Below are 17,792 nucleotides of genomic sequence, written 5' to 3'. Positions count from 1 at the left end.
ACTAAGGGTAGTAAGAAAGGTACAAGGGGGCAAATGGAGATAGATTTCAAGGCAAAAAGGGAGAGGCCAGATGACTACATGTGTAAAAAAAATTACTGTCTGAGTAAATGAATGCTAGAGGGTCTGGTCTTAGCCATTGTGTTTCCAAAGTAGGATTAAGGCCTGAACCACCAGCCAAAGAGCTCAGAGGATTCAAGGTGCTTCAAGCAGAGGTGGAAGCAGAGATGCCCATTTTAAAGAGCCTAACCCTGGAACAAAGTGCAAATCTGTTGGAGGCCCTCCTGGGGCTTATGGGCCAGGCCAAAGCTCTGAAAGAGCTGGAAGACACGGTAAAGCGTGTGGATGCAGAAGTGCTGGGTAAGGGCTGGGGGGGGGGGGGGAACAGGGAAGTTCCCCACATACTTGAAAACATAGCTGGGCCTCAAAGGAAGCACATCCGAAGAAAGGAAACAAAGCTCCCCATGTGATGAAGAAGGCACTTCTCCTTCCTTGAAGAGTCCTCTTTTGAAAGGGAAAAGATGATTCATTCTTTAGAATAGCCCTCCCCTCTCTTTCCCCTTTCCTGGGAATACCAGGAGCACACCTATCAAGACTCAAATATCTTCCTGAGGAGGCCTTGCCCAGAACTGCTAGCTCCCCGCTGCCCCCCCACACTAGTACCTCTCCTCTGAGATTACCTCTCATTTATCCTCTATATTTTGGATGGATTGCATTTTTTGCATCTTAGTTCTTCCCGTTAGAATGTGAGTTCTATATGGACAGTTCTATGTTTCTCTCTTTCACGCTATATCTCCCGTACTTAGCATAGTGCCTAGAACACAGCAATCCCTTAATGTTTATTGAATTGTTGTCTGTCTCCTTCCCAGATGAACCAAGCACTGGACCTTGAGGAGCCAGTGACCCGGGGCTTCCTGGAGGGCCCTGGGGATACCATCTTAGTCATGTTGCAGGATGCCTCCGGCAAACTCACCCCTAGCCTGACTGGGAGCTTTCTCTACCTTATAGGGGCACTCCAAGGTAAGGAGAGTTGGGAGCTAAAGGTAGCTCCCATTGGGATAACTTCCACAGAACAAATTTCCAGGTTGCCTATATTTGAACAGTGTTTGTAGCTCATATCACTGCTCCTTCCTCCCACTCTGCAAAAAGGCAAACAACCTGGTCTCCATCCTCCATCCTCATTGTCATCCAAGGAAAGGAGGACTCCCCAGCCCACCTACCCTGACCTGCTTTCAGAGGGGCAGAGAGTGTCCCAATGGTTAAGACAGCCCCAGTCTCCACCCTGAGACCATTTAATGGTTCTCTCAGGCTCCACCTCCTTCTCTGATCCTTCTTCTCTTTTCCTTTGCCCTCTGTCTGTCCCCGGAGCTGAGTGAAGAGCAACAACAACTTCTGGCCATGTCGGTGGAAAAGGGAATCCTCTCTCAACAACTGGAACTGGTAAGGAAGGCTGGGGAAGTCAGAAGGGTTGACAGAATGGTGATGGTAGGGGTAATGAGGATTAGAATATAATCAAGTTTTAGAATTGCAAGAGGTCTAGGAAGTCAAAGGTCCATTTTTCAACTGGCCAAAGATTGAGACAGATCACTTGGTACCCATTCCTGCATCTACCTCTTACCTCTAGGGCACCTAGAAGGGACAAGACCCAGAACCAGAGGCCTGGAAGGGTGGAAGAGAATGAAAATAGAGCTGGCTTGGGATTCAGATTCAGTATAGACAGTAAACACAATCAGGGGTTGGAAAGATAGGGGACACTTTCCACTCCTACCCTCTAATCACCAGATGATGACCATCCTGGACCAGAATTTCATTCGAACTGAAGTGGGGCCATTCTGTCTTCATTGTGAGCTCCTCCAGGGCTTCCAAGGAGAGGAACTGACTGTGACCCAGGCCCTGATAGGTCTTTGTGGACTTGACCTCCAGGGAGATGGTCCCCTCTTTGCCTGGGAACCCAATGCCCTGCCTCCCCTCTGTGCTCTATATGCTACCCTCTCTGTTTTTCAAGCACTATCTAGAAACTCTTTGTTCAGCAGCCCCTTCACCCGGGTCCATTCTATACTGACCCACTCGGGATTAGGAAAAGGAGAGTAGAACTCAGGGGCTAAACCAGGGAGAACAGAGAAGATGGAGTGGGGTTTGGAGAGCAACTGGGGCAAAGAGCTAATCTGCTCCCCATACCCCAGGTTAGATCCCTCCCTAAACTTAGGAAGGCTTCACTTGGGGTCCTCTTTGCTAGGTAAGGGCTTAGGGGAACTGGCTCCCCAGAAGAATAGGGAATTCAGGGCCTCCAAAGAGTCAGAGACTTTTTCTTCATTCAGCCATGAAGTGAAAGATAATGTGAGCTCCCATACCAACTTACTTAGTAAGGACCTTGACAAAGCTGGGATATTCCGGGGTAGAGACGGCCTAGGACTTTTACCTTCAAAAGGTAAGCTAAGCTCCTCAGTGTTTGGTCTAGATGGTGACAACAGAGGCTTCTTTGCCCATTCAAGCCTGCTGCTGGAGGAGGGTGAGAGCCCAGAAATAGCAGCCATAAATGCTGAGACCATGAGATTGGCTGATGAGTTTGATCTCCAATCTAAATCTCTACAGGCTGAACATCATCTGCTAAGACAGAAATTTGAGGGTAGCTTGGGTCCCAAAATGAGTTTTAGGATGGGAGGAAGAACCTCAAAATTCTTCTAGGGAGGATCTGAGATGGGAATTTAGGAATAAGGGATTAAAGCATGATCAAGTTCAAAAACAAACTATAAAGGGAAGCTTGAGAGATAGCTCTGGGTCATTAACCTGGAGGGAAATGAGGATGGGGAAGCTTCTTCTTTACCTTAAAATTCCAAATTTTCTAAAGAAAGCACCAAATTCATACAAGTTCCATAAAGATCTTACCCTTCATCATATTGTTCTCAGTCATTAAACATTTATTAATCACCCGCTGTGTTCTAGGGATATGAAGATATGAAAAAGACAGTCCCTGGTCTCAAGGAATTTACAGTCTAATGGGAGACATAACAGGCAAAGAACTGGATACAAACAAGCCCAGTCTCAGTCATTACCATATCTCTGAATTTAGTGAGAGGTGGATTTCCCCCAAGTATGGGAGTATGATTTCTCAGGGTCCCATTGCTGCCACCTGCTGGATGCTCATTTCTCTTAGGGTCAGTGCAGACAGCCTTCCCTAAGCCCTTTGCTTTTAGTCTTATTTCCTTACTTTTTATCTTTTGCTTCTTATGAGGGAGTATAAATAAAAAAATTAAAAGGAGAAATTGCCAAAAACAGAAGTGAAAAATGAGCAATTGTGTTATTTTTTTTTTGTCCCAGTGTCTTGTATATGTTTCTGTGGGACAAAAGAAAATGAGACGTGGTCTTCAGACTCTCTCTTTTCACAACTGGTTTTCCTCCCATACCCACCCATCAGTCAAAGCTCCACCCAAGATAGAACAAAAAAAAAAATCTAAAAAAAAAGTTTCTTCTCTGTAATTAGTTGATTAAGGTTTAATGTCTCAGTCCAGAGGAATAGATTAATTGAACTCTTCTTTAAAAATGTAAACAAATATTTTAGACAGAAGTGGAAGGCAATGTCTTACTGTAGGCTTTGATTTTTTTTTAATCTAGGTTTATTTATTTTTTTTTAGATTTTTCAAGGCAGTGGGGCTAAGTGGCTTGCCCAAGGCCACACAGCTAGGTAATTAAGTGTCTGAGGCCAGATTTGAACCCAGGTACTCCTGACTCCAGGGCCGGTGCTTTATCCACTGCGCCACCTAGCCACCCTTCCTTAGCTCTTTAACAGTCATATAAAGAGTGGTTATTTTTGTTATGATTAAAAATAAACCTAGACAGGGGTGGCTAGGTGTCACAGTGGATAGAGCACCGGCCCTGGAGTCAGGAGTACCTGGGTTCAAATCTGGCCTCAGACAATAATTACCTAGCCATGTGACCTTGTACAAGTCACTTAACCCCATTTGCCTTGCAATAAAACCTAAAAATAAATAAATAAATAAAAATAAAGAGCTAAGGAGCTGGACGCAAAACTTCCCAAAAGGATACTTCATTTTTTAAAAACTAATTGACTTCTTGAGAGTCAGAGAAAGTCTGCAAGAAATAAACGGTTTTAGACAGAAAACCAGGGAGAACCAAATAGAGAGAGATGATTTCTATAGTAAATCAAGGCTTACACTTTCCTCACAACAACCTGATGAGATAAAGAGTGTAAAAAATTATTTTACATGTGAGAAAATTGTCTCAAAAATAAAGTTACAGTCTGACAAAGTGGCTCATGCCTATAATCCTAGCTAGCAGAGAGGCTAAGGCTAGCAAATCTCTTGAGTTCCAGAATTCTGAGGTGATCAGGTTCCCAAACCAAGTTTGGTTTTAATATGGTGAGTTCTTGAGCCTGCAGGTCAGCAAGTTATCTAAGAATCAGCTGGTAGAGTAATAGATAAACCACTGAGCCTGGAGTCAGGAAGACCCAAGTTTAAGTATGACTCCAAACACTAATTGTATTCCCCTGTCTGCCTTAGTTTCCTTAACTGTAAAATGGGGAAAATAATTGTACTTATCTCCAGGATTGTTGTTAAGAATCAAATGAAATAATATATGTAGAAAGCATTTAGTAGAATGTTTGGCATGTAATAGGTACCATATAAATGTTTATTCCTTTCTGAGAAGGAGTCAACCAGCTCAGGTTAGAAACAGGGCAGGTCAAAGCTACCCTGTAGATCAGAAGTGGAACTAGGTCCATAAACACCCCCTGTATTTACAGATTGGTCAAGATGAAGAGACTTGAGCCTTAAAAACAATTTTTAAAAAGAAAAAAGTTGAGGATAGCCAAGTGGCACAGTGGATAGAGCCCTGGCTGTGGAATCAGGAGGACCTGAGCTCAAATCCAACCTCAGACAATAATAACCTAGCTGTGTGACCTTAGGCAAGTCACTTAACCCCATTGCCCTGCAAGAAAGAAAGAAAGAAAGAAAGAAAGAAAGAAAGAAAGAAAGAAAGAAAGAAAGAAAGAAAGAAGGAAAAGAAAAAAAAGGTTATCTGACTAGCAAATGGAAAAATCTGGACCTTAATTTAGGTCTCCTGTCTCCCAATTCCAGTGTTGTTCAGTCATTTTATAGTCATACCTGTCTCTACAAGACCTCACTTGGGGTTCTCTTAGCAAAGATACTGAAGTAGTTTGCCATTTTTCTTCTCCAGCTCATTTTACAGATGAGAAAACTGAGACAATCAGAATTAAGTGACTTCCCCAGGGTCACACAGTGAGTTAAGAGTCTAAATTTGAACTCAGAAAGAAGAGTCTTCCTAACTCCAGGCCCCACACTCTATCTACTGCACTATCTAGCTGCCCAAAGAAACATAAATACCTTAGGCTTCCACATTTATACATACAGAAATATGTGTATGTGAATACATTCATACATATCAGTATCTATCTTATACCAGGGAGCTGAAGAATTGAAGAAAGGTCAATAATGAAGCCTGCTAGTTATCTCCTGATGGTCACGGGGTGCAGAATGAGATATATTTTTGGACAAAGTCAATGGAGGAATTTGTTTGGATTATTTATTTATTACTTTGTTTTTTCTTTTTGGTTTTTTTTGAGGGTGGGAGAAAGTAAGAAGGAGAGAAAAATCAATTTTTGTCCTCTGAAAAAAATAATTTTTAAAAAATTGAAGAGGGGAATATTCTGTTTATAGAAATACATCAGAGATTAAAGGACTAACTGACAGAATACACCCTATTCTTCAGCAGCTTAGCAACCTGATAGAATTTCTAGGAAAAGTAGGTTTCTTGTCTCCTTATCACATCAGACAAGATTTGATCCTGAAGCCAAGATTCTCCTTGACAACTCTGATGCTCTCCTCCAACATCACAGAAGGATGTGCAGAACATCTTACGCATAAATGCCCTGAGGCACCCTACACCCTCAAGTCTCCCCTGTAGGGGCCCCATCCCCTACCTGGCCATCAGCCATTGATCCAAATACTCCTTCTATCCTAGTCTGACTCCTGTCGCCCACGCTGGCACCTGTCAGGAAGCTTCCCCACCCACCAACCCCTCAGCCCTGTAGCAAATCAGGGCCTGGGGCCTGGGGTAGGGCACATGGAGAACAGGTTGATGCAGTTCTCCCGGAAGTGTGACCAGTGGGGTGGGGTGGGGTCATCCGGACAGGCGGGATCTCTGTGACCTCCATCCTTCCCTCCACAGTGGCATAAATCAGACAGAGCCACCACAGACATCACTAAGCACAGGGATTCTCTCAGTCCAAGAATCCCTGTGAAGACCAAACTGGATTAGCATCTGACCCACATGAATTCTACATCCAACTGACAGCACCCAACCACTACCAGCAACCTTTGGTAATGATTCTGGAAATGGGAGAGGGGATGGGAACGGGGTAGAAGAGAGATCTGGAAGGTAAGGGAGGGGCAGTAAATGGAAACAAGCTGCTTTGGAGAAAGGGGACTCCCCTAAAAGACAGAGGTGTGACCTACAGGTAGAATTCAAACCCCTAGAAGGTAGGAACTGTTTTATTTTTCATCTTTGTAACACATAGTAGGCATTTGGCCTGGACAGGAGAGCCTACTCTATTTGGCCTTTCCTAAAGGAGAAGAGGCAACCTCTGGACAAATTATACTCAGCTATTTATGAAGAGGGTTATTCTAGCCTGATGAGAATCTGCCAGAAACTATGGCATGAATAAGGCAACAAGGTGATTCAGGGAAAGGAGTGATAGACTTGAAATAAGAAAGAGTTGAAGCTAAATCCAGCCTTAGAAATTTCCTGTCTCTGTGTGACCTTAGGCAAGTCATTTAATCTCTATTTGGAAAAAAACATGGAAAACTACTCTAGTATCTTGCAAAAAAAAAAACCCATGAACAGAGATTCATGAGGTCACAAAGCATAGGATACAACTGAAAAGAATGAACAACAACAGAATGGCATAACTACTGGGGTTCATGTGATTGGATCAAAATGATCCTTGCAGGTGCCTCTTCCCTTTTATCTCCAACTATGCAAAGACTAGATGTGACAGTTCTAGGCTAAGTGATTGAGTACTGTCCCTCCTACATATGATGTTTAGCTGTGCTTGCCATCCCAGCTAGGACTCCTATATTTGAACCAGAAAACACCATCCAAGACAGGCTACATGTAACAGTAACTTAAATTTATATAGTGCTGCTGGGTTTTCAAAATACTTTATCTCATTTAATTCTCACAATAACCCTATGAATTTTTTGCAAGTATTTTGCTATTCAGGCATTTTTCAATTGTTTCTGACTGTGAACCCATTTGGAATTTCTTGACAAAGATATTGGTTTGATTTGCTATTTCCTTCTCCATCTCCTTTTACAAATGAGGGAACTGAGATAAACAGAGTTAAGTGACTTGCCCAGATCATACAGCTAGTAAGTGTTTAAGGTCAAATTTGAACTTATAAAGTTGAATCTTCCTGAATCCAGGCCCAGCAGCTAGCTGCCCTAATCCTAGTATTATTAACTCTATTTTACCGAGAAGGAAGCTGAAGGTCAAAGAAATTAAATGACTAAAGTAATAGCTTGTTAAGTGATAGAGCCAGGATTTGATACTAGACCTTCTGACTTTTGAATATAGTACATTTTATATTTTACCATGATGCCTAAAATATAGATGTCTCTGCTCTCTCATAACCCTGATAGTACCCCTGGTTCAATCAATAATTTGGCCTTAATCAAATCAGTAAACCATTTTAGGCTTCAGGTTCTTTTTCCTGTAAAATGAGAATACTAAACACAACATTTTCAAGGTGAGAAAAAATTAGTCAGCTGGTCCAATTTAATTTGTAAGGTTTCTTCCAGTTCCAAGATTCTGTGGTTCTACAAAATATCTTCTCCTGGATAATACACTAGCTATTCACTCTATGACCCAGTTTGTCTGTCGTCTGTCTGTCTGTCTGTCTCTGTCTCTATCTCTTGTCTGTCTCTTTCTCTCTCTCTCTCTCTCTCTCTCCATGGCAGACACCTGATTCTTTGATTTTTTGCTCTCCCTCTAGAAACAATGACTATGTTTGAAAATGTCACCCGGGCCCTGGCTAGACAGCTTAATCCTCGAGGAGACCTGACTCCTCTGGACAGCCTCATTGACTTCAAGCGCTTCCACCCCTTCTGCCTGGTCCTTCGGAAGAGGAAGAGCACCTTGTTCTGGGGTGCCCGTTACATCCGTACTGACTATACCCTTCTAGACCTTCTTCAGCCAGGGGCCTCACCTTCAGGTCAGTTTGTGGCACAGGTGGACATAAAGCAGAGGTAGACAGGACCTGGTCATTCAGATATAAGGCATTGTCTCTCTCCCCATGACTAGGATTGGTTCAGTGTCATCCCATGTAGAGGAAGGAGGATGGGATTAGCCCTAAGGTATTCTGAGTTGAGGAATACCTTCAGTCCAGCACCCCATCCTATCTCCTTTCATACCCTCAGATCCATCAGACACAGGGAACTTCTCTTTCAAGAATATGCTGGATGCCCGCCTGGAGGGTGAAGTGGATGTCCCCAAAACAGTGAAAGTCAAAGGAACTGCAGGGCTGTCCCACAGCAGTACTCTAGAGGTTCAGTCTCTCAGTGTTTCCCCTAAAGCCCTGGACAACTTACAGGAGAGGTGAGAGAAAGGGGAAACTCCTTGAAGTGAGGGGAGGAAAGAATGAGAATCTATTGGAAGAGCTGGAACATTACCAAACTTCTCATGGTCAGTCTTAGGGAGGAACCTTCAGACTACTACCTTGACTAATAACATTCACAAGGGTAGCTCTCTAGTGCAATTTCTTCTGGTTGGTGGCCCTCATTTGCACATAGTGTGAACAGATCATGTTGAAAGTATTCTTCCTAATAGAAACTTTTTGATTTAACTTTTGGTGCAATCAGAATTTTATCTTACCATCACAACTTTAAAGTGCTTTTGAATTCTTGTGGCTTTTGTGAACTCTAATGACTTTGGAAGCCACTTACTTATTACCCTTCAACCCATACAGACTGTTTCTGAGTCACTTACAAATATAGATGACCTAAGAAGTCCTGTTCCCCCAATTCTGGTTGTAACATACAGTTCTGGGATAAGTTTGTCAGGGTTGGCTCTTAGGTGACACTAAGTGATAGTTAGGAGACAGAGATGAGAAGTAGGAGCAGGGAGAGAATGTGAAGATTGGGCAGCTCAGAAATCTGACCACAACAGGTTTGAAAGAAGCCCTGGTACAAATTGGTTCTCAGGTGATGGGAATTGAGAATTTGACAGGTACATGGGGCTCCAACTAGCATAAGATAAAGTCTTTAACTTCTCCTTGTATCTCCTCCACCCCAGAAAGCTTGTGCCAGAGCACTCATTCTTAAAGGAGATAAAGGACCGAGGGGAGAACCTGTATGTGGTGATGGAAGTTGTGGAAACTGTGAAGGAGATCACCCTGGAGAATGCTGGAAAAGCTTTGGGAAGCTTCTCCCTCCCCTTCTTTGCCCCTTTGGGCCTACAGGTTTGGTTTCCTCACTCTTCTCCAGCAATAAACCCAGGTGCTTAGGGAAGAAAGAGACCAACCTTGCCAAATCTTGTCTCCAGTCAGCATTCCACTTCTATCTAATACCCTTTCCCCTAACACTCAGTGTACAGTCTCTTTTTCTGTTTTTCTTGAATTTTCTCCAGTCCAGTCAGTTATGTCAAAAGTTCTTTTCCTGTTCCTATGGATATAACCTTGTCCTGGGTCCTAAGAAACAAAAGTGAAAATCAGTATTTGACCCAGGAAAAAAATCTAGTGAACACCTGTAATGAAGGAAACCAAGGGAGTACAAACACACACACACACACACACACACACACACACACACACACGCTTTATAGCACCCTGGCCACTTTTAAGAGATGTCTTGGCCCCTAGCTAAATGGCATGTGTCTATGGTGGGACCCTGTGGGTCCCACTCTCCTAGGAGATCTAGGAGTAGGGCAAAGAAGACTATGTTGAAAAGGAATATTCAGAGTAATAAAGAGCCTTGTTGATTAGTTATCTCAGTGGTATCTGAGTTTTTATAACCCATTTAGGGTATTCTTGGCAAAGATACTGGAATGGTTTGACATTTCCTTCTCCAGTTCATTTTATAATAACTAAGGCAAATAGGGTTAAGTGACTTGCCCAGGGTCATACAAGTGTCTGAGGTCAGATTTGAATTCAGGAAGATAAGTCTTTCTGATTCCAATTCTAGTGCTCTATCCCAGGAAGAGCCTAGATGAATATTAAAGGGATCAACAATTTCTAATCTAATGCTCTCTTCTGAATGAAGATTTTACAGAGGAAGAAGCTAAAGCCAAGAGAGAAATCACACTGACTTGTAGAAGTCATGTACACAAAGGATTGGAGTCAGGAGCTCCAGGACAGCCAGTTCCTGGGAAATGGAAAACTAAGCAAAAGAACAAAACTCCAAAATATTGAGTATAGTGAGTGAATAGTGTTTAGTGAGCTCAAACTCCAATCCTGCTGTAGTAGAGGCAGTGCAAGGTTTTGGCCCTTTTCTATACCACCTCTATAGTGGTATGTCCTCAACTTTTAGAGGCATAATGTCTTTTGGGGGAGATACAGAAAAGCAAGCTTTGATTATCTGTGGGTAGCTCTTGGAGCACTAGTGCTGAGTCTTGAAACCAGAAGAAAATGAAGGTGGCTTCTAAAGACATGGATGGAAATCGAGGAGTGGATGACTAAGTCACTAAAACCAAGAGGAAGGAGAGAAGGGCCTGTGAAGTTGTGAGTCAGGATCAGTCTAAGAACAGGTTTGCCCAGCTGGAGTAGCAAGTCTGAGTCAGCAAAGGAGATGAAGGTAGCTAGATGAATAGTTAATGGAAACTGATGGAAGGGCTTTGAAGTGGATGCCCCAGAATCTGGCCATTTGTGAAAAGCAAATGGGGAGGGAGGGACAGGGAACAAATTCAAACCGGTGTCTGCAGGCTTTCTGATCTTTGTTTTCTAATCCTAGGGATCCATAGACCACACAGAGGCTATTACCATCCCCAAGGGCTGTGTCCTAGCCTACCGAGTGAGGCAGCTGCTAGTCAAAGGCAAAGATGGCTGGGGTGAGTAGAGGTCCAGGATTCAGGATGCCTTGTCTACCAGGAATCTGTTGGGTCCTTAATCCAATTGTTGTATCCCTGATCATTTCTCCCCAGTGGGTTGGGAAGAGAGGAGAAATTATCATTATTCAAATAATGCAGCCCAGAAATGGTGTGATGGGAAGAAGGGAGATAGAAACACCTGAATTTGAATCCTGAGAGAATGTACTGCCCCTCTCACATAGGCATTGTTTTTTTGAAACCTTACATAAGACTAACTAGTGACAACCTGCTTGATTCCAAAGATCTATAAAAGTCTTTGGGTAGAAAGTAGAAAGTTCCAGGCAGCAATTAACAGTAACACTTCTTTCCTCTCTCCCCTTACCCCTCCAGATATTCCTCATGTCTTCAATGACAACCTGAAAACCTTCCCTACTGAAGGTGAGTAGAACTGCTCCCAAATAGAAAATCATAGTCTTCTCATCACTCTTGCCTCTAAGGCCCCACCCATTGCAATCCTTTCCTGAATTGCCACCATCCCTTCCCTTCATTCCCCAATGCCTTTGAATGTGGTACAAGTCCAGGCTGGGCCTCACTCTGATCATCTGTAAAATGAAAAGAGTTGGTCTAGAAGACCTTTCAGATCTCTTTGAGCTCTAAATAATCAGGGAATCCTAACCTTTTCTGGATCATGTTTCCCTTTTACATTCTGGTAATATCTACACTATAAATCTTATATGTTTTTAAATGCATAAAATAAAATTTATGGAATTTCAAAGAAAATCAATTATTCCAAAATAAAGATGTAACTTTTTTCTCTGTCCAAGTCACAGAACCCTCCTGAAATCTATCCACAGACTCTATCTTCTATCCAAATTCAATGCTAAGAACTACACTAAAACTATGATTCTATAATTTTCTTCTATTAATCTTTATATCCCCACAGTTTTCCCTTTATGTACCATCTTTTTGAGGAAGATGAGGGAAGGAGGAAAATAAAGATAGAATGCTTTCTTTGCTCTATTAGACCCAAAAAATAGAAACAGAGAAACAAATAGAAAGGTGGAGTCTGAAAATTCATTAAGTAGAGACATTTGCTCCCAAATTGTGAAAATAGATGCAGACAATATGTTTTTGTAATAATCACTAATAAAATGTTCCTGAGGAAAAATATAGGAATGGATATTATGCTCATATATTTTTTATTTTATTTATCCAGAAAAACCTGAAGAGAAAATATCCTGTAAGTATGTTTCCTTTTGGATTAATTCACACTTACTTTCAAAATACCAAGCTTTCCTTATCCATTTTTCTATGGAAATACTAAGATATCAGAAGAGATGGTGAACTAAAACTTTAAACTATTTTTCTTTAAAAAGTCATGATTTCCATATTATTCATAGAAAAGAATCTTTAGGGAAGAATTTGAATCTGGGGCATCCACTAAATCTTTAGGGCAATCCATAGAATCTTTAGGGAAGATCCTCAATAAGTCTGCGCTCTCAGGCCCATGTCCTCAAGATTCCAGCGACAGTGACTATCTATTCACCCATTAACTAACCCAGTATCCTTCAGGTCAAAGTCTGGAATTTCTGTTGCTCCAAAGGCCAGGTGAACTCTGTCATAGACTAGAGACTTAACCCTCTTCTTTCCCCTACAACATCAAGCCTCTGTTCCCTTATCTTCCAAAGAAGCTAGGAATGGAGAGACAGTAATTCTTAAAAGGTTCTTAGAAACAACATATTTCTCCACTCTCAGTGTTATCCTCACAGCCTGCAGTTGAATGGTCCTGAGCAATGGTTCACTTAATCTTTTTGAACCTGTTTCCTCATCTGTATAATAGAAATAATAATGATAGAAACCTGTGAGGGTAAAATGAGATGATGGTATATTTATTTTGTAAATTACAATATGCTATACAGATGTGAGTTTTATAATGGTAACATGCTTCAGGTCACCATGCTTATACATTTGTTTTTCTCTTTCATTCTAGTTATCCAGTCATCTGATCATTGTAAGGAGATTTGTGAGCTTTCCCTATAAGTGTACAAGAGAGCTGTTAACTTTCAGGTCCCAGGGGTACAAGTCATCTTGAGGGTCAAAAGTCCTCTGTGATGCCAACCAGAAACATCCATGGGTTGTCAGGCCTCAGGGCAGAGCCTCTGTGTATGGTTTAATCTGTCCCCTACTCGTCACACAGCCTAGGCCCTCTGGAGGAGTCCTACTGTGGCTGCTGCCATCTCCCTGAGAAGTTATTCTCTTCAGTGGCTGGGGGTGGGGGTAGGGGAACAGTTCTCCCTCCTCAGCTTTAAGGATTGGGCTCTCACTATTCCCAAATTTAAGCCAAGGGAACGCAAAACAAATCAGGTCCAGAGTATTATTTTATAGGTGTCAGAGTATGGGGAAACTATTATGGGCAGGGTAGCAGAAGAAAAGGGTTGGGAGTAAGTAAAATAAGAAATTGCTTTCTATTTTTTTTTTTTTGCATACACAGCTGAAGTTCCAGAAGATTTTGGGTCACTTAAGAAAGAAGTACAAAATGAGGCCCAAGAGGTGAACAAATTGAGCAAGGAAGGGCAGGTATCACTGCTCAAGTCCCTTAGAAGTCTTCTGGGGAAGAAACAAGACCTGCAAGACTTAGAACTCACGGTGAGCCAGGGACCCAGGGTAATGGGAGATATCTTCCAGGGTGATTAGGCTCTCTAAGTGGCAAGGCAGAAGGAAGCAGTTGGGGGGGGGGGCAGGGCAGAGAGTTTTCATAATTTACCAGCTAGAGAAGGGAGAACAGAAAGCCCGTTTCAAAGCTGACTAGGCTTCCTCATGGGTCCTTTCTGCTCCTTCCTTCTCCAAAGCATATTCCCCATTGCCCTCTGGTAAAATTTACCATGATACAAAGAGAGCTGGCAATGGATTTGAGGGGCACATCCTTAGAATGGAATTAGAAATGGACCAGTTTGGAACCTTTCTTCTTCAGAATAAAGAGACTCTGGATTCTAAATCAGGTAGGAGGGACAAGAGATCAGATGGTTTTTTCCTTTCACCAACAGTTTGAAGAAGCTCTGAATAAGGGACAACGTGTGTCCCTGGAGGCCAAGCCGAAAGACATTGAAGTCTCCCATGATGTTGTGGAAGGAATTCTGTATTTCCTTGGAGCCTTGACAGGTAAATATAAGAACCCCCCAAAAGGGACATGGAAAAGCCACACCAAGGTTCTCAGTCCCTGACAAAGTCTCTCCCATGGCCCTCTTTTTTCAAACCACATAACAATGCTTTCTGTTTCTAGAGCTGAGTGAAGCACAACATAAACTACTAGTAAAGTCCATGGATATGAAGATCTTGCCCCTGCAGCTGAAATTGGTAAGAGGAAATGGGCCTAACCACCAGGAGAATTTGGGGAGAAGGTGGACACAGGTCAGACCTCAACAGGTGACAAACAGAAAACATTTTTTTAAATGACTAAAGGGGGTGTGTAAAAGTCAAGACCTCATCTCCTAGCCCAAACCCTTCATATGACAGATGATGAAATGAACCCCAAAAGAAGTGACTAGCCTTAAGTTACATAGCTAATACATGACAGAGCCAGGCCTCTAATTCAAGTGTTCTGTTTCCCAAGTTCAGCAATCTTGGTACTGAACTATGTGCTTCCTCCTCTGTCTCTGAGTCCCTCCCTCAATCCAGGAACAGGGTGGCAATAGCATACCTGGTACAGACTCCCAGAAAGAGTTAAGCTGTATGAAGTTGAGCCATTCTCTGGCGTTTTTTACCTAACTCTGAGAAAAGGGATAGAAGGGGAATAGGTCCTTCATGGACTTGTCTGTGGAAGAGAACCGAAGAGCTTCTCAACTTCTTTTGTTATCTGGTTTTCCTTTTAGGTGGAGAGTATTATGGAGCAGAACTTTCCACAGACTGAGGAAGGTTTATTTCCCCTGAAGCCTGACCTACTATCCTCCCTTGGGGATGAGGAATTGACCTTCACTGAGGCTCTAGTGGGGCTGAGTGGCCTGGAAATGCAGAGATCAGGCCTCAAGTATAACTGGGATCCTGACACACTCCCCCAACTCTGTGCGCTGTATGCTAGCCTCTCCTTCCTACAGCTGCTAACCAAGCCCTGCTAAACTTTTCTTTTCCCTGTCTCCTGCCTCTCTTTTTAGACTACCTTCCCTCAAGCTCTTTGCTCTGTTCTTTACCGCTATAACATTCAGAACCACCAAATGACAGTGTTACCGAAAACAAACAAAAAAAAAAGCACTTCACTCATGGAGCATTTTAGAGCCAAGATGCCTAATCTCTTTCCTCCCTGACACTGGATAATCCATTAGTTGAAACGTAAAATATTCTAAAAAAGTGATTCTTTTAAAAAAAAACCCTAAAGATATTTAGAAAAGAAAAAAAATTATCTGCTCCACTCACTTTCACTTGCCTTCCTCCCAAAAAAATAAATCTCATTAGAATAGCAAAAATGAGGTTTCTTTATCTCTTTTATTTTGTTTTTCAGAAAGGGAAATGTGGTCATAATGGTTACATATTTTGTAGACCTTTTGTAAAAGATTCATTTACACAAAGGGCCTACAGATACTTTACAGGATTTTCTCACTCTTTTGCCTCATGGTCCCTACCCAAGACACCTGAGAAACTATCTGTATGATACCTTCCAATATACTGAACCCACTTTTTCATGTGGCTCTTGGGACTTTTTTTGTTAAGAAGAGGAAAATATCCTAGAATTTGAATCCCAAAAATATGTCACTTGTGAGCCATGACCAAATACAAGGACTTCTATAGACAATCACTCCCCTACCTACTTCAGTCTTGACTTGTGACTTCCCATGGGGAACAAAGTGAAGATGAGAACAGATTTCTTCTCTCTCTCTCTCTCTCTCTCTCTCTCTCTCTCTTCAATTCCTTGCCATTCTACATTCCCCAGGTTGATCCATCAGTTTGTTAGAAGAAGTGCATACAAGACTCATGAGATCTTTGTATCCTTATATCCCAACCCAAGCAAACCATCAAAAAACCCCAAATCCAGAATCCTCTTTTCTCCCCAACTGTAAGGATTGTTCTCTGGAGATCTTCCCTTCCCTTCTTTTTTGTGTCCTGTCTCCACTAGTTATTATTCCAAAGTAACACCATGTATGTTTTTTAGTGGGCACAATTTATTCTCCCTGGTTATTCAAACAGAAAAGGAAAGTAGAAGAGAAAAAGAACCTAGGACCAGATACTATTATAAATTATTAATGCTATTAATAATACAAGAGTATTTACAAACTATTTGGAAGAAACATCGATGTTCCATGTACATTTTGAGTACTGCTCAAAAAACAAGGACAGAAACCAGAAGTTGAGGGAGTATGAAACAGATCCAAAAATGGGAAACATCTCCCAAAAAGACCCAGTCAAGAGTTCTTTGAAGTTTATGAGACTTTGGAGTGAGGGTAGAAGATGTTGAACATGAAAGGCCAATATGTTGAACATTATTTTCGGAGGTAGCAGCAGTACAACCTTCCAAAATAACTCAGAAGAAGAATCTACACTAGATGACAGGAAAAACCAAGATAAAAGATTAACCAAGGAAATTTCATTATCACTATATTAAGAACCATTTCTTCATTATAATTCAGTCTTATGACTCCTGCTTCATCTGATTAGAGGTGGTTGTGGATTAGGAAGTCAACTAGTTTATGTAATATTGCATTTAAATTTAATAAAAGGTCTTGGGTTTACAACACAACAGCCTTAACTAGGGTTTTAACTACACTTAAAAATAAAAACATTGAAGCCACAATATGCCAGGTTTACATTGTACTAAATGCTGGGAATACAAAGAATGCTAAAAAGCTGTCCCTATGTTTTCAAGGTGGTCAGTCTGATGAAAAAGACAATATGAAAACAACTATGTTCAAAGAAGATATACAGGATAAAAAGGAGGTGGTCAGAGAGAGGGCACTAAGATTAAGAAGGTCTAGAAATGGTTTTTTTGAAATGGTTTAATGGTTTATTGAAGAAAGTCCAGTTTGTTTACCTTTCAATAATGGAAGATAGAAGCACTGAGGAAGGAGGGAGGAGGTTGTTTCTTGGAATTGATTGTGTCAGAATAAAATCCCTCAATTTTAAAATGGAGTAAGTCTAATTAGTCAATTCTTCAAGGGTCATGGGCCAAAGGAATCATCTGTGCATTCTTTTCTCTCCTCTTCTAAGACTGGTTCCCTAACTCCTTAAGAATTCATAACCAACTTCCAAATGCTTTGTATCAAACAATCCTCCACTCTTGGGTGTCTTCCAAAGCTTTGCTACATTCCTCTTGGATACAGCAAGTAGTTATCTGTTAAATTGAGTGCTCTTTCCTTTTGATGTAATCATTATAAACAAATGAACTAAGAGCCTAACAATCCAGAAGGGTGGAGGACCCATAACTAATAATGATAAAGCTTGTTTATTTTGTTTTCTCATAACTCTTGGCCACCTACACCAAAATGCCTCTGTGTTTTGACAACTGTATCTGAACTACCGGTAACAAATCACTTAACCATTCTAAACATCAGTTTCTTGTTTATTTTTTTAAATTTAAATTTATTTATTATTTTAACTACATGTGAAAATAGTTTTCAACATTCATTTGGGGGGGCAGCTATAGGTAGTACAGGGAATAGAGCACCAGCCCTGGAGTCAGGAGTACCTGAGTTAAAATCTGGGCCTCAGACACTTAATAATTACCTAGCTGTGTGGCCTTGGGCAAGCCACTTAAC

At 41.6% G+C, this 17,792-nt stretch overlaps 1 protein-coding gene and 1 pseudogene across 3 annotated transcripts; both read left to right on the top strand.

Moving 5' to 3' along the window:
• The first annotated feature begins 1,034 nt into the window (after nt 1-1,034).
• LOC141513819 (gasdermin-A-like) lies at nt 1,035-17,186 on the top strand. 3 transcript variants are annotated; one of them, XM_074224001.1, is made up of 13 exons: nt 1,035-1,437; nt 6,202-6,353; nt 8,027-8,245; nt 8,451-8,628; nt 9,325-9,490; nt 10,977-11,073; nt 11,443-11,490; nt 12,269-12,292; nt 13,043-13,063; nt 13,544-13,698; nt 14,097-14,211; nt 14,333-14,406; nt 14,922-17,186. In XM_074224001.1, exons 3-13 carry the CDS (start codon nt 8,032-8,034, stop codon nt 15,162-15,164), a joined length of 1,335 nt encoding a protein of 444 aa, XP_074080102.1. In that variant the 5' UTR covers nt 1,035-1,437; nt 6,202-6,353; nt 8,027-8,031; the 3' UTR covers nt 15,165-17,186. The 3 variants fall into 3 exon arrangements, with proteins under 3 accessions (XP_074080102.1, XP_074080103.1, XP_074080104.1); XM_074224002.1 differs by lacking the exon at nt 6,202-6,353; XM_074224003.1 differs by lacking the exon at nt 13,043-13,063.
• On the top strand, nt 1,479-3,637 carry LOC141513820 (uncharacterized; annotated as a pseudogene).
• Nucleotides 17,187-17,792: the final 606 nt, after the last annotated feature.

The sequence above is a fragment of the Macrotis lagotis genome, chromosome 2 (genome assembly GCF_037893015.1).
Source record: "Macrotis lagotis isolate mMagLag1 chromosome 2, bilby.v1.9.chrom.fasta, whole genome shotgun sequence".
NCBI classification, from domain to species: Eukaryota; Metazoa; Chordata; class Mammalia; order Peramelemorphia; family Peramelidae; genus Macrotis; species Macrotis lagotis.
This window is presented reverse-complemented; position numbering and strand designations above follow the sequence as displayed.

Coding starts and splice junctions, on each gene's coding strand:
- LOC141513819 (XM_074224002.1), top strand. CDS start 8,032: ATGACTATGTTTGAAAATGTCACCCGGGCCCTGGCTAGACAGCTTAAT. Junction 9,491..10,976: donor TTGCCCCTTTGGGCCTACAG/GTTTGGTTTCCT, acceptor TTCTAATCCTAG/GGATCCATAGACCACACAGA. Junction 11,074..11,442: donor CAAAGGCAAAGATGGCTGGG/GTGAGTAGAGGT, acceptor TTACCCCTCCAG/ATATTCCTCATGTCTTCAAT.